At 41.3% G+C, this 17,223-nt stretch overlaps 1 protein-coding gene across 1 annotated transcript in view; it reads left to right on the top strand.

Annotated features, from left to right (window-relative positions):
• Positions 1 to 17,223, top strand: part of LOC141141108 (vomeronasal type-2 receptor 26-like) — a 71,414-nt gene that overhangs the window by 31,991 nt on the left and 22,200 nt on the right. The window contains exons 2-4 of the mRNA XM_073628817.1: positions 1,012 to 1,303; positions 2,362 to 2,968; positions 3,134 to 3,183. Of these exons, the coding sequence (XP_073484918.1) occupies positions 1,012 to 1,303; positions 2,362 to 2,968; positions 3,134 to 3,183 (949 nt within the window). The remainder of the gene's footprint in view (positions 1 to 1,011; positions 1,304 to 2,361; positions 2,969 to 3,133; positions 3,184 to 17,223) is intronic.

Consider the following 17,223-nt stretch of genomic DNA (forward strand, 5'->3'; position numbering starts at 1 on the left):
ACCGCATTCGGTGCAAACACGCACAGGACCCTTTTTTCTGTTCGGACCAGAATCGGATCGCATGTGTGTTCACACATATGCGATCCGATTCATGTCCGAACTGTCAGTTCGCAGTGTGATATGCAAGCTGATCTGGGGGTGTCCTTAACAATGTATTGACACTCCCCAGCGATTCGCATATGGCAGTGTGAACTGACATGCGAGTCGGTGCGATGCGGGAACCCGCAGTGGATTCGCAGTGTTCTCGCATCGCACCAGTTTATCAATTTTTATGTTTATCTATAATGAAATATATTTTATTTTAATTTATTAATAAATATTTATACTTGTATACTTTATTAAAATTATTTTTTTAATGATTATAAATGTATTTTGCATTTATATGAATGGTGTATAGCTGCATTACATATGTGCATTACATTCATTTACTATACACCATTCACATTTAAATAGGGACATGTATGATCTTTAAATATTGATAAAAACAATGTTTTTTTTATAATTAGGTTAATGTATATTGTGTAGGGGGAATTTAACTTTATTATTTTATTAATATGTTGGGGAATAATGTGTGCTGATTTGTGTTAAACTTTTGTATTTTATGGTTCCTCATACTGTAATCCCGCTATATCACGCGAGATTATAGTGAGAGGAGCCATTCTCAGGAGTTCCCGGCGTTTGTAGATCGCTCCTCAACTCAACATGAGAAGCGATCTACACACTTTCATAAACAGGCACTCAGAGGAGAGCGATCTCCTCTGAGAATGCCTGAGAACTGAAAAGCGGTATTTTACCGCACTTTCATAAAAGGACACCTTAGCCTTTAAGTTAGGATTCACCAAACCCTTTGAGAATAAGACCTGGGCAGATTATCTTCATTTATCATTTTTTCCATTGACTTCTCATGGGATCTGATTATTTATGTTTTATTTATGACATTGTTTTTCAAATCTGTTAAAAATAAAATTCTAATTAAAATAATTTTTTTCACAAATTTTTTTACCCCATCAGGCCTTTCCCTCCATATTACCGATATTTTCTGACTATTCTTTATGCTATCGATGAAATTAATAAAGACCCGACAATTTTACCAAATGTAACTCTGGGATATCATATGTATGATTCATGTAATGACAAAAGGAAAGCCGTGAAAAGCATCTTACAGATCTTATCTGGACCAGGACAGACGGTGCCAAATTATTCCTGTAGGAAACACGGCAACTTAGCTGGTTTTATTGGAGACCAAAACTCTGTAACTACAGTGAATATAGCAGAGATACTGGCTCTGCATAGATACACTCAGGTATGGAAATTGTATCTCTGCAACTTTTGTTTTAATATAAATCCTTAAAGCCCATATTTTTATTTATTTTTTCAATATTTTCACCTGGTGATCCTGCCAGTAACACATTTCCTGTCTTAGATTGACTATGCTCACTCATTGAACTGATTCTATAGAGCACCAGCATATCCTCTAGGACAGGAAATGCTTTAGGACTAGAATACACTCCTCATCTCCATAAGATAGTGGGAAAGTGTTCTGTAATCAGATAACTGGGAAGAATTTACACTGAGAAGAGTGGAGCACAGGCTAACCAATGTGAGACAGTGCCCAGATTTTGAGATCAATCCCTTGGCCCATCCACCGTTACAAGGATGGGGGAGTAATGCCAATGATTCAACAGATCTCCAAGATTTCTGGTTTCAGTGCCAGCTGATGAGGAGAAAGGGGCTGCGTGTGAGCACCAATAGGGTGAGTATAAAGGGGTCAGGAGATGCTCTTTGCAGAGACAGGGTCACTTCCATGGCTTTGTCGTGTTTTGGCATGGTGACACTATCTCTTAAAGCATGTGGGCCTCCAGCTGTTGCAGAACTACAAATCCCTTGAGGCATTGCAAGGCTAATAATGACTCCCAAAGGCAGGGGCATGATGGGAATTGTAGTTTTGCAGCAGCTAGAGGGCCATAGGTTGAACACCAATGTCTTAGGCTGGGTTCACACTGAGGAACGGAGCAGCTCTCAGCAGGGGGTCCGGTGCGTCTACATTTACCATTTCAGGTCTGAATTCAGCCCAAACTTTTGGCTGAATTTGAATTTGAAATGGACCAGAAAACGCACTGGACTCCTGTGCAATTTGCACTGGAGCCGCTCTGGAGATGTGTGAAGCGGCTCTGTAGAGAGTCGGTCACAATCTCCTGCCAGGTGAATTGGATGTGGGGAAACCTGCATCCAATTTGCACGGGTGTGAACCCAGCCTCAAAGTGTATTTATGCAAAAATCTGATTGTTTTGAGGAAAAAATTCAAATGTTAGGTCTCTATATGGGTACATTTTCAAGAAATCCAATAACTCTATATTATAGGTCAGTTATGGTGCAACCACTGATGTGCTCAGTAACAGAAATTTCTACCCAACATTTTTCCGGACGGTTCAAAGTAACCAGGCCATTTTTTTCATACTATCGGGTCTTCTCCAATTCTTTGGCTGGACGTGGGTTGGAGTTATATCTTCTGATGATGACAGCGGTAATCAGGAAATCCAACTTCTGACCCAATATCTAACCATGAAGAGTATTTGTGTTGCCTACATGATCAAGATAAAGTTAGAGGCTATGAGTGTTTCAGATGAAATTTTTAAAAATAGCATTGGTATTATTTCAAAGTCATCTGCTCAGGTTATAATTCTTTGTGGGACCTTTTCTTCATTTATGGCTGATCTTTTAATAAAAGTAAGGCATGTGCTCTCTAATAAGACATTTATTTTTGGACCAATATTTGCCTCCAAAACATTTCTTGTGGAACATTACAGCAAAGCCTTTGATGGGAGTTTGGCTGTAGAATTTGATGAACTGCATGTTCCTGATATGAAGAGTTTCTATCACAGCTTTCAGGTTGTGAACCATCCTCAGGACACGTTACTGGAACACATATGGCTGCTACATCTACACTGTTCAGGAACCAATGAGTCACGTAATAGATTTTATAGTACAATATATAAGTTTCCTCTTCGCAACTGCTCCGAGGCTAAACGTGTCACTGAATTCATTAGTTTTAATAGCATGGGTTTAACTGATTGAGTTTATAGAGCAGTTTATTCATTGGCTCATGCTCTAAACAACATGTATCTGTCTATAGGAAGTCAGAATCAAGATAAAATAACACAGGTACATAACTACCCACATCAGGTAAGTAATGGCTTTATTATGATAATTACAGTATCTAAATTCTGTGTAATATTATTATTATTATTCAGGATTTATATAGCACCAACAGTTTACGCAGCACTTTACAATATAAAAGGGAGACAATATAGTTATAATACAATAAAATACAAGAGGATTGAGAGGGCCCTGTTTGGAAGAGCGTACAATCTAATAGGGTGGGGCAGGTGGTACAATAAGTTGTAACTGTGGACAATGAGCTGATGGAAGTGGTAAAAGATTAGTTGGAGACGTGATAGGCTTCCCTGAAGAGATGAGTTTTTAGCGATTGCCTGAAGATAGCAAAAGTAGGGGATAGCCGGACAGGTGGAGGTAACGAGTTCCAGAGGATGGGAGAGGAACTCCTGAAGACGAGCATGGGAGGAGAAAACGAGAGAGCTTGTGTTAGGGAAATAATTTCACCATCTCAGACCGTCCTCGGGCATCAAGGTAATATTTATTGCATATGCAAGAGAAATGAATTACACGTTCATGCAGCCTTCATCATTTCTGAAGAGAATACTATGGTACATGTTTTTTATAAGCCCTGGACACCCCCCTTTCCTGTCTTAAAATGCCCAGTCTCATGTATTTTCAACTTTATTCTGGACACAACAGGAAAGGTGGAAGTGTCTGTTACAGACTGTTATCTGCATATAACAATGCTTACAGGATACTGACTTGAAAACTCCCCAAGTCAACACAAAAATTCAAAACTGCACATCTAAGCATATTATATTGCTGAGTATATACATATATATATATTGCTGACTCCATATTATCACTATAACTTATTTCTAGGCCATGATAATCAAAATGGCGTCTTTCATAACTGACATTTAAAGTATAATTTCTCTAACATCTCCCCCCTTTTATACTAATAATGTCAATAATTCAAATTTCCAGGTTTTTCATTTTACCAGGTATTATCATTTAGACAGATAAGTCCTTAGCGAGAGTTGTAAATTCATCATCAAGTTCCGAGTATAGTTCCGTGTCGCTCTGGAGGAGCATAGTTTTCGTTAAAGATGTGTCAATCAGTCTTTGAAGAATTCCCCTAATACAGGGAATGCAGCAACATCCACACAATGTAAGAACTGCGGCTGCCATGACAATAGAGATAAGCAAACTTTTTGCAAGATCACCCCATTTACCAAACCATTTTCCGAAAAGTCCTGTCAGGGGGTTCTCTACACCAAAGTTCTCAGCTAATTCTTCGGATAGCATTTGTAGGCCTTGTAAGGCTTTGGTGATACTTCCATCAGGTGCCGTATTGTTTGGAATAAAAGTGCAGCAGAAGGTGCCGAACATTTTGCATACCCCGCCCCTTTCTGCCAGCAACATATCCAACGCTATACGGTTCTGCCACGCTGTCAAAGAGGTGGCGTCCAATTGTGCTGCTATACCTTTGATAGCATCTCTGGTGTAATTCACAAACCTCTTCTGGTTGTAGTAGATGTAGTTTATCCAGTCGACGTTCTTGTTGGACTGGACCCATATGAAGAGTGAGGTGAGTCCAGCTGTTATTTGATTCTGCGCTTTAATTTCATCTGGAACTCCTCGTGGAACACCTATATACACTCGATTGTCAAATGATCCTTGTGGTGTTTCTCGCTTAATACATTTAAAAAAAAAGTATTTACCTGGTAGTTTCATTGATTCATCACTCATAGGAACTATATAAAAGGGAAGCAGCAATCGGGTAAGGGCACAACTACCCTCCTATCTAGGTGGCAGTCTGGGCCTTAGTCTCTTATCTCCACACAAACACCAAACATCAGCCAATTGCTGTTTCTGTTCCTGAAACCATTTTAGTTCATACTTAATGTCTGTAGTAAGGGTTGTAATTGCACAGTATTCAGGGGACAGGGTGCCAACATTTGTACCATTACTGTCATTTTTAGAAAAACAAGTAAAATTTCCTGGTAATGCTTGTACTGATGGGGGTATACTTTGCATCATAGTCTTAGGATAGCTCTTTTCTCATCTACACATTCTGACCCAGTTATATTTTATGAGAACATTCTTATTATACAAGTCAAGTCTATTTCCTCTTTAGGGAGAGGAACGGTGGCTAGTTATTGAATATAATAAGGTTTACCATACAACATTTCATACGGTGTTAGTCCTTTAGCAGTAGGGGTAATTCTTATACTCAACAATGCCATTGGCAAACACTAAACCCATTTATTTTTCCCTGTTTCCTTCAACAATTTTCTTAGTTTATTCTTTAAGGTACCATTGTGTCTCTCCACTGTGCCCACAGATTGTGGGTGGTAGACACAGTGGTTTTTTTAGGTCAATATTGTACCATTTACTAATTTGTTGTATTGTTCGGTTTACAAAATGGGAGCCATTGTCACTGTAAATCACAGAGGGAATCCCATGAAGTGGAATCACCTCTTTAATAAGTACTTTGGCTACTGACTGCCCATTTGGGTGTGCCATAGGAAAAGCTTCCGCCCACTTTATAAACAACAATAATCATAAAATCCATGCATATCGTGTGAAAGGGATAAGAGGGTTGTGGGAAATGACCTCTTAAGGGTCTTAGGGCACCTTGAGCATGGTATCTGTTACAAAGCGGACATGTGAGGCATAAATCTCTAGAGTCATTCGTAAACCCATATGTTGTGAACACCTTATTGATCACCTGCACCATCCCTCCTTTTGAGATATGGGCTTGCCCATGGCTCAATAACGCAGCATATCTAAATAGTGATGTAGGTAAGATGGGTTTACCTTCTGTACTTGTGTATATACCATTGACCAGCGTTGCCCCTTTAGATAACCACTTTTGTTTTTCACCTGCCGGTGATGTTTTCTGCATTTCTGATAACCATGTTTTATCAATAGCTTTCCGTACCTCACCATTCTCTTGGGGACCTGTATAGTATATGTGTGTTTTTTGCGGTCCTGTAGTAGCTTCCCTTGCAGTCTTGTCTGTTAGTGCATTCCCTAGAGCAATTGGATCTGTTCCCTTTCTGTGTGCTGTACATTTACAAATAGCCACTTATGTTGGTTTCTGTACATTTTCTAGAAGGGCCAGAATAAGATCTCTATGTGAGATTAGTTTACCTGTGGACGTAATCATACCCCTATTTTTCCATTGCTGGGCAAATATGTGTATAGTAGAAAAAGCGTATTGGCTGTCTGCATAAATATTTATTTTCTTCCCTTCCCCTAGACTACAGGCCCTAGATAGGGCAATAATTTCAGCTTGTTGTGTAGAGTAGGAACTGGGAAGGGGTCTGGCTTCAATGACCTGGTCATGTATTACTATAGCGTATGCCGTTTGATGTACCCCTTTATCGTCCTTTTTACAAGACCCATCAACACAAAAGGTAATGTCAGCATCTAGAAAGGGAACATCCGTGAGATCCTTCCTTACAATCTACAGTTTGATAAAAGGTTTTACTTTAATTAGGAAGGCTAAGCATAACCCACAATGAGGTGCTTTACCTTCGTAAATGCATCCTCTGCTTGCACATTCCACTGAATGGAATCTTTTGCAGCCATTAGTGAACCATAGATGAGATCAGAAAGAGGCTCCACCTCCATAGCATAATTTGCTATCCATGCTCTACAGACATTTGCCATGCCAAGAAATGACATCATTTATTTTTTTGGTATGTGATTTGGGGACTTGAAGGATGGCCTCTTTTCGGATCTCATGCAAAAGTCTACCTTCTTGAGATAAAATGTAACCCAGGCATTTCACCTTTTCTTTCCACAGTTGTAATTAGTCTTTGCTGACCTTTTAACCTTGGTCTGCGAGGAAATGCATCAGAACCATGGTAATTTTACATACATTACTACCAGAATGTCATCCACATACAAGAGAATTTAACTCACACTGGGAGGTACAAACCGAGACAAATTATTGGACATTCTTTGTGAGAATATAGTTGGACTTTCACAATATCCCTGGGATAACCTAGTGTATGTGTACCTCTTTTTTTTTTTTTTTCGTGTACATAAATGCAACCCAGAACTGACTGTCTTTGTGTAAGGGAATGGAAAAGAAGGATTACTGTTATCAATAACAGAAAATACCTCGTTCTCTGGGTAGAGCTTGTTCAGGAGGACATGCATGTCTGGGACCACCGGGGCCCTCGGTATTACAGCCCCATTGACTGCCTGTAAATCCTGCACGAGTCTCCACCCATCTTTCTCTCCCTTATGCCTCCTATACCTCTGAATCCCTCTGGATTTTAGTTTCTCATCTGCCAGTTGGACCCAGTTCGTGATAAATTCTCCTAGCTCATGCCATGATACCTTGGGGTTCTGGGTAACCGAAACATGAGGTACAGTATCCTGCCTGTATATTTGCAGAATAGGCTATGGTAGAAGACAAGTAGCCACGCTATTTCCTTCCTTATCACAGTACAGACATTTTAATAGAACTTCAGTGTTAGTGAGACTCATTAACTGTTTCTCATAGGACTTATCAGGCCCAGAGGTCTTTCTGTAGTACATGGTGCAATAGAGGTTTGTCTGGACCTTATACCTTTTCCTCACAGACTCTTTGTCAATTATTTCTGCCAGGGTTTTGGGTATATTTAATCCCTCAGTTTGCAAATTCCAGGCTATACCAGTATCAGGGCTCATTATCCACGGCTGTGATTTGTTTTTCACACAGCCGATGGGCTCTGAGACCTCCCTCCACTGGTATGACAGAAATATCAAGAGCGTGCAACATGTCTCTACACAACAAATTAACAGGACATTTAGTCATAATGACAATTTTACACTGAGCCTATTTACCCGTCTGTGGATCTTCCACAGTAAGGCCTTCAGACATGACCTCCTGGTGCATCAACCCATTTTGCAGATTTTACATATACTACACCTTTTTCTTTTCATATCCAGCGGGTGTATTAGGGTCCTACAAGCCCCAGTATCACAGAGAAATGTTAGCCATCTACCCTTCACAGCCAAGATTATTTCTGACTTGACTTTAGCATGCAAACAAGTTTCAACAGTGCACACATCCAAAATTTCAGATTCTTTCTCATCATTTTCTTCTGTATCTCTCTCTCTGCAGACATACCAACATCTTCATGCATCTTCCTCTCTGTTTGACCTACATTCTTTTGCCAAGTGACCTCTTTTACCTCACAGGAAACACTCCCCTCTCTCTCTTTTTTTTTTTCATAGTCCTAAATGCGGGGCCTTGTTCAGGTGTTTCCTATCCTTCTGTTCTCCTTCTCAATGACATACACATCATTACCTTCATCTTCATAAACACTTTCCCTTTCTTTACTCTCTTTTTTGATTGGAAGTGCCGCTCAGCATGCCTCGCATACTCTATCAGCCCCTGAAGTCTGCAGATCCTATGGTTGATCATGTGTTTGATAACAAACTTGATATAGGGGCAAACAGCCCCTTCAAGATTGCATCCTTTAGCTGTTGCTCATATGGGCTATCGTTTACTTGATTTACTGGGACTTCTATTCCTGAGTGATTATTGAAAATCTCCCTCATCCTAACAATGAAATTGTCCACTGTTTCCTCTTCTCCCTGCACACACTGATTTATAATGGACCAGTCGGCTCGACATATCCATCTATTCTCTATCCTTGTTATAAGAGCATTTCTCCTGTTTTCTAGTGCTGCATCATCATGAGGCAACACAACTCCCTGATTGTTTAATCCACTCCAATCTCCCACTACATGATGCCAGTCGGGACCCAGGATCTGTCTGGTGACCTGCTCTATTTCCCTCCCAATAAGATGATAGTTAGCAATCATTCCCATGATACCATCCCTGCTTTAAGCTATGTTAACCTTGGGATGTGGTACCCCTTCAGTAGTTTTTTTAACATCCTCAGGGGTCCAGGGGCGATAGACCATCATAGTGTTGGGGACTACTATACCTCCTACATTTTGTCCTGCCCTAGGTTTGGGAACTTCAATTAGTGGAAATTTTTCCTCTCCACATTCTGTTTGTTCCCCAGCTGAGGGGGATATCAATTGGTTCACCAGGTCCCCGAAAAATTTTGTAACAGTTGCTGTAAAGGGGGTCCCTTGTGGACTCCTCTGGACAGCCAGAGTCATTTTGAGAGGGGTTTTAGATGCAGCCATAGGAGAATCGGTTGCATCTGCGGGTGACCCAGGTGACCACGGGGGAACAACAAACAGTGGAGAGTCAGGTGGCATTTGGTTTGTTACGTTTTGTTCAGTCAATACTTGCTGAACTAAACTTCAGAGGACGGTCATATTATTGTCCTCCTCTTTGTTCAAAAACATAGTCTTTTTATGGTTTTCTGAATTTAACCTATGGTTAGCCTCCTCAAGCCATTTCTTTGCCTGGGGAAGGCCTAATTTCTTCTGTTTTCTTATTTTCATGCCGGCATCATTTTTAAGCTTTCTACACAGTATTACACAATAATCCTTATTTAAAAACGCATCAAAATTATACTTTGTTTTCCACATTTAAAGAAATGTCACATTCTCTTTGTCTAGACTACACATATACTTAACATCTTCCATCACACCAACAGATTTTCCATGGATCATACCTACTTTGTTTATCGTGCACACGGAGCTCTTTTTTTGTTAATGTCTTCTCACAATGACACAACACACGCACACAGTATCTTATCACTTGCAATCACTCACAGACTTTCTAGTCATGATATATCACTTCTAGATTACTGATCTTGTGTATTGCTAAACCACTGGTGTTTTAGAGAATTACAGAATTACGGGGAGACTGTATTCTCCCGACTGTTCTTTTATCATTACTTGATACTTCACTAACTTGTAGAGAGCATTTACAGAATTACAAGGAAACTGAATTCTCCCGACTGTTCTTTCATCCTATCAAAACATTTAATATTTCAGTCATTGATCCAAGGGTATTTATGTGCCTGCTCAGGATTAATACAACATATGTGGCTGGCATGAACACTGCGGTCCGCCAAATGTCCTCTGTTACCTGGAAATCTATCAGGCCACACCCTTGTATCAACGGAGGGGGGGGGTTCTTTATCTGGAAGTATTTTTGATCCAAGGGTATTTATATGCCTAGAAATCTATCAGGCCACACCCTTGTATCAACAGGGGGTTCTTTAGGTTTTGATCTAGGAGTATTTATGTGTCCCCAAGGGATTTTCTGCAGTTTACAAGGCTGTCTGGATCTAAGATCCAATCGACAAATTTCCTTTATCTTCACCCGGATATTAGTATGGGACCATACCCCTATATCAAATGACAATTAACCAGAAGAATCAAACAAGAACACACAAGAGAGAACACCCGCAATGCTCGACTGCCGCCAGGTCGCCCTGAGCGCGTCTTCCCAAAACGCGGGCTAGTCACTAGGTCTGCCCATCCAAGATGGCCACAGACGGATCTATACGGGGAATACGTGACCACTTATTTCCCCTCAACAAGAGTAAGCAGATAGGAGGACAGAAACAGATAAACCTTCGATCAAAACACACAAGGGAGAACACCCGCAATGCTCGACTGCCGCCAGGTCGCCCTGAGCGCGTCTTCCCAAAACGCGGGCTAGTCACTAGGTCTGCCCATCCAGGATGGCCACAGACGGATCTATACGGGGAATACGTGACCACTTATTTCCCCTCAACAAGAGTAAAGCAGATAGGACAGAAACAGATAAACATTCAATCAATCTCTATATTGTATGTATATATATTCAAATCCCTTATTCATCAAATTCCTAATCAAGTCTAACACAAAAGGTTGATAATAAAATAAAAATAAAAATCTTACCTTGTCCCGAGAGCGGTCTCTTGTGCTGATCCGGTAAGTCGCTGCCCGGGAGGCACTAGTTCAGCAGACCGGCCTCTTTTTAACATCTAATTTGAGATGGAGGACTTACAGTTTTGCCGTACGGTCATCGGTCACTGTTGGCCAGTGCGTCTCGGGGAATTGGACTCCCGGCTCGAAAGACCAAATTGTTAGGGAAATAATTTCACCATCTCAGACCGTCCTCGGGCATCAAGGTAATATTTATTGCATATGCAAGAGAAATGAATTACACGTTCATGCAGCCTTCATCATTTCTGAAGAGAATACTATGGTACATGTTTTTTATAAGCCCTGGACACCCCCCTTTCCTGTCTTAAAATGCCCAGTCTCATGTATTTTCAACTTTATTCTGGACACAACAGGAAAGGTGGAAGTGTCTGTTACAGACTGTTATCTGCATATAACAATGCTTACAGGATACTGACTTGAAAACTCAACACAAGTCAACACAAAAATTCAAAACTGCACATCTAAGCATATTATATTGCTGAGTATATATATATATATATATATATATATATATATATATATATATTGCTGACTCCATATTATCACTATAACTTATTTCTAGGCCATGATAATCAAAATGGCGTCTTTCATAACTGACATTTAAAGTATAATTTCTCTAACAGCTTGAGAGTAGGTGGTCTTGAGAAGAGTAGAGAGGACGATTTGGGTGATATTTGGAGACAAGATTGGTGATGTAGCTCGGGGCAGAGTTGTGAATGGCTTGTTGTGGTGAGTATTTTGAATTTAATTCGCTGGGTGATTGGGAGGAGAGGGTTGGCAGACACTGAGCGGTTGGTAAGGTGTATAAGTCTGGCTGCAGCATTCATGATAGACTGAAGAGGGGATAGCCTATGGAGAGGCAGGCCAATGAGAAGGGAGTTCCAATAGTCAAGGCGAGAGATAACGAGGGAGTGAATGAGGAGCTTGGTGGTTTCATTTGTTAAAAAGGGACGGATTTTAGAGATTTTACGCCTAGTACCAGTGGCAGCCCATCCATAGGAGGCACATGGGCACTCCCCCCCCCCCCCCCCAAGCTATTCACAAAAAAAATAGTAAAAAAAGTGTCACAGGCGCCGGACACACGGCAGTCTATGGGAAGCTGATTGCAAGCTGGGAAGCTGATTTGCCCCTGTTCAGGGCGTGTGCAGGGTACAAGCATTGCACCAGAAAACATTCCCACTCTTCAATGATTTGTTTCTTGCCGCCTGTTCCTTATTTTTATTGGCGGGGACCAGAGGACAGTGGGTGGTCCTTTTTCTGAGTCACTTCCAGTTTCGCCTCACTGTGCTGTGGACTGGGCTTCGCGTAGAAACATTCTGGAGTTTCTACTAATTTTTCACCTTCCTCTGGGCGCCTGACCCTTCACAGCATGGGACTGAATTCCCCTGGTGCAGCCGGTGTCTTGCCGAAAAAGTTCCCCCGGCGGATAATGACCCCCCTGTACTGCACAAGTACAGCGCTTGCGCAGTACAAAGCACTACCGAGCCACCGAAAATAGCCGAACATACACAGCGCCTGCGCAATGAAGACCACATTGAACACCACATTCGACCAGATGCTCCCGATGCTACCAGACAATGCCGCACGCTCCTGATCCCACCCATCAACATTGCAAAACCCGCCCTTCATTTATTTAAACACACCCCGCAAACAGCTCTGCCCATTAATTTAATATTCGGCCTCTTCTGTAGCATCCACCCCTTACACGATATCACAGTAATAAACCCCCCCCTTGCAGAGCAGCACGAGCATCGGGAGCATGCGGCAGCTTCAGGCACAATGTCCTGCTCATTGCGCAGGTGCCGTATACAGCTGACTGACAGCTGTTCAGCTTCGGATATTTTCGGTGGCCCCCTTGTTGTTCGTACTGCGCAAGCGCTACGCCTGCGCAGTACAGGGGGGTCATTATCCGCCGGGGGACATTTCTTGGCAAAACAGGGCAGCAGTGATGGATGTCACGACAACGATCACACAGTAAGTGTCTGGAAGGGGGAATGGCCAGCCTCTGCTCTACTGTATAGAGAGGTGAGATAATGAAGCCAGCAGTGTGTGTGCAGCTTGTTACTTCCTCTCACTTACTTTTTCCACTTCCCCCTCTCCCTAACCAGCCTGCTTGCAATGCCGGGGTCGTGCTGGAACAATCACACCCAGCTGTGAGGGGGGGTGAAGAGGGCTTAACCTGTCAGTGTATTTGTACATCTCTACTGCTTGTATGTGTGCTACACTGAGACACCTCCCCCACTGTATACACAGCATGTGTCAGTACACAGTCCCTCTCCTTCACACACTACTGTGTATGGCATTGTCCAGGTCCCTGTTTAACCACTTCAGCCCCGGAAGGATTTACCCCCTTTCTTGGCCAGAGCATTTTTTGCGATTCTGTACTGCGCCGCTTTAACTGACAATTGCGTGGGTGTGCGGCGTTGTACCAAAACAAAATTGACACCATTTTTGTCCCCACAAATAGAGCTTTCTTTTGGTGGTATTTGATCAACTCTGCATTTTCTTTTTTTTTTTTTGCAGTATGAACAAAAAAATTTTGAAAAAAAAAAAAAACAATATTTTTTATTTTCTGGTGTAAAACATCCAATAAAAAAATTGAAAAAAAATATAATTTCATAAATTTAGGCCAATATGTACTCTGCTAAATGTTTTTTGGTAAAAACAAATCCCAATTTTTTTTTTTTTATTTGTGAATAGCTGCATTTGATGGGCACAGTGGTGGCAATTTATGGGCACAGTGGCTGCGTTTGATGGCAAAATGGCTGAGTTTGATGGCACAGTGGCTGAATTTGATGGCACAGTGTCAGTGTTTGATGGGCACAGTGGTTGCATTTGATGGCACAGTGGCTGCGTTTGGCACAGTGGCTGCGTTTGATGGGCACAGTGGCTGCGTTTGATGGGCACAGTAGCTGCGTTTGATGGTACAGTGGCTGCGTTTGATGGGCACAAAGGCTGTGTTTGATGGGCACAGTGGCTGCAATTGATGTTTTTTTTTTTAGTTTGTTTGGAAAAGTCATGGAGGGGGGCACGGGCGGGGGGGGAATTAATAACTCAGTTTTAGAGAGATTTAGTTTAAGGAAGTGGTGCGACATCCATGCTGATATGTCAGTTAGTAATGTGAGAGGAGACTGATGTATATCTATATATAGATATATATATGGATATTTTACCTAACATATAAATGATGGATAATGTATTCGATTTTATATTAAATACAATAAGTGCAGTGCTATAACTTACAAATGATTATACAAAGTAAAAAAGTCCAATTAGTGAAACTGACCCAACAGTTTGTGAACAAATGTGAAAAGTGATGAAAGTTCAAAGTAGTGAAAAATGGTAGTAAATCATCTGTAGGAGATACGTTGAGTCACCGGAAGATCACCTTCTATGATGTATATGGGGTGCCAGAACACTCACCAGACATCAGCCAAAACAGTAGCATAGTAAACAAGTGCACCAAAAGTATTGTCAGTTGATTCTCCACGGTGATATCCCTCCACCACTAAATTGCACTCAACAGAAAATGAGCAGAAAAAAGCCTTATGTCAGGATGTAACTGTCAGCAGATGAACCGAGAGGAATCTGCCCTCATTGTCAAACAGTCTGCTGGGAGTGGGATACGTTGCAATGGATCCACAGTCCCCTTCAATGGGGTGTGCACTGTGTGTAAAAAACGTTCACCACCGGGAGCCAGAATAGTGCTAATATGGTGTAGTATTTATTAAAAAAGGAGGTACATGTACATGCACATTAAAAAATCCATAAAAACTTACATGAAAAAATAACGCCGCTCCTGCCACAAGGACACGGTGGTCAAAATCATTAGTGTGTAGGCCTTTCCCGACGCATTTCATGCCCAAGCATAATATCAAGAGGTCTGCCTATCACTGACGTCTTGTTACTGCAAAGTTTAAATAACCACAGACCTGGAAATAGGGGAATTTTGGGGGAACTCTATAATTTACTGTGGTTTCCCCTACTTTCACACTCTCTACATTCATCACTAAATACTGCTGTTTTGTTTAGTTGTATTCTTTCCTCTAGTTTACCCACCATTAAGATGGCGGCTGCACACATCAACTTGCCGAATTCCAGGCGACTGGTAATAACATTTTGATCCAGCTGTTTAGAATGACATAGTTCTGGTTTTTGAATAAATGGTGGCCGCGCCACCTCCGGTTTTTGCCAAAATTGTGTTTTTCAAACTTCCAGTATGGAATTCTGCGATTTTCGGGTCTGTGGTTATTTAAACCTTGCAGTAACAAGACATCAGTGATAGGCAAACCCCTTGATAACATGTTTGGGCATGAAATGGTAAGGGCCTACACACTGACGTTTTTGATCGTCACGTCCTTGTGGCAGGAGAGGCGTTTTTTTCATGTAATTTTTTTTTATGGATTTTTTATTGTGCAAGTAAATGTACCCCCTTTTTTAATAAATACTACACCATATTAGCACTATTCTGGCTCCCGGTAGTGAGATTTTTTACACACAGTGCACACACCATTGAAGGGGACAATGGATCCATCGCAACGTATCCCACTCGCACCAGACCGTTTGGCAATGAGGGCAGATTCATCTTGGGTCATATGCTGACAGCTACATCATGACATAAGGCTTTTTTCTGCTCATTTTATGGTGAGTGTAATTTAGTGGTGGAGGGAAATCCCCGTGGAGAATCAACAGACAACACTAATGCAGTTTTACTGCAGTATATTGAAGTGCGTCACTGCAGTATATTGAAGTGCGTCAGTGGAGTTCTACTCTGGTATATTGTAGTGTGTCAGTGCAGTTTTACTGCAATATATTGTAGTGTGTCAGTGTAGTTTTACTCCAGTATATTGAAGTACATCAGTGCAGTTTTACTACAGTACATTATAGTGCATCAGTGCTGTTTTACTGCAGTATATTGTGCATCAGTGCAGTTTTACTGCAGCGTATTGGAGTGCGTCAGTGCAGTTTTAATACAGTATATTGTAGTGCGTCAGAGCAGCTTTACTACAGTATATAGTAGTGTGTCAGTATAGTGCCGTGTTTTACACCGCATTTTTTTTTTTTAGTTTCAATGGTTTTTAATTCAAGTTTTCTCATTTTCCATAGTAAAACAGAAATACAAAATATGTAAACAGTTTCGTAGTAATATTTGTAACATTACACTTTAAGGCAAATATAAACTATCTATGATATGGTGCTGACATATCAACCTCCGAGATGTAATTAATATTGTTATTGCTACATTTGTGTTTTTCTAGTGCGGTCTGTGTCTAAGCTGAGTTAACATTTCTAGATTTCAGCAAGATGACCCCCTTTTTTTTGTCAGCCCAAGTAGGGGTACCAAAGAAAAAAGTTGTACCCAAGGAGAGGTAGTTGAAAAGAAAAGAAGAGAAAAAAACAGTTAGAGATTTAGAAAGTGACCCCCCCCACCGGTCCCCCTATACCAATACAGCCCTAGAGCCTCCCATTAAGTACTGGATCCAGGGGCTCCATATCTTTTCAAACTGTTGCATTTTATCATTTAGATTTGCTGTCATGCGTTCATTGAGCATGATCCAGGAGAATTTATGTTTGAGCTGGTCAAACGGCACCACCGCCAATTTCCAAGATTTTGCTATTGTGATTTTTGCTGCTATAAATATAAACATTATAAGATGCCTTTGGGACTTTGAGGCTGATTTTACCTCGGCACCCAGTAATGCCTGTCCCGGGGATTTTATCAGGTTTACCTGGGTGAGGGTGTACACAAAGTTGTACACCCTGATCCAGTAGCGCCTCACCTTAGGACACTGCCACCATATGTGGTACATCATCCCCAGTTGTCCACAGCCACAAAAACATTGAGGGGATGCTTCAGGTATGAAGGTCGCCAGTCTTGCCGGGACCATATACCATCTCATTAAGACTTTGAAATTTGCTTCTTTTAAAAAAGTATTTATGATGGATTTTGTGGCCCCCTCGGCTACTTTGTGCCACTCGTCCAGCTCAATACTCTCCTGGAGGTCAGCCTCCCATCTCTTCATATATTCTAACTTTTCAGTACAATTTGACAGGATTGTGTATATTTCTGAGATATGCCCTCTGATCTTATCGTACTGTACACACAAGTGTTCCATCGGGGTCATCGTAGCTATGTCCGAATTTCTTGATATGGTAGATAGTGTGTTTTCTATCTGTGTGTATCTAAAGAATTCTGAGATCAGTAGCTAATGTTTATCCTCCAGTGCTTTTGTC

This window comes from Aquarana catesbeiana, linkage group LG04, assembly GCF_042186555.1.
Source record: "Aquarana catesbeiana isolate 2022-GZ linkage group LG04, ASM4218655v1, whole genome shotgun sequence".
Taxonomy (NCBI): Eukaryota; Metazoa; Chordata; class Amphibia; order Anura; family Ranidae; genus Aquarana; species Aquarana catesbeiana.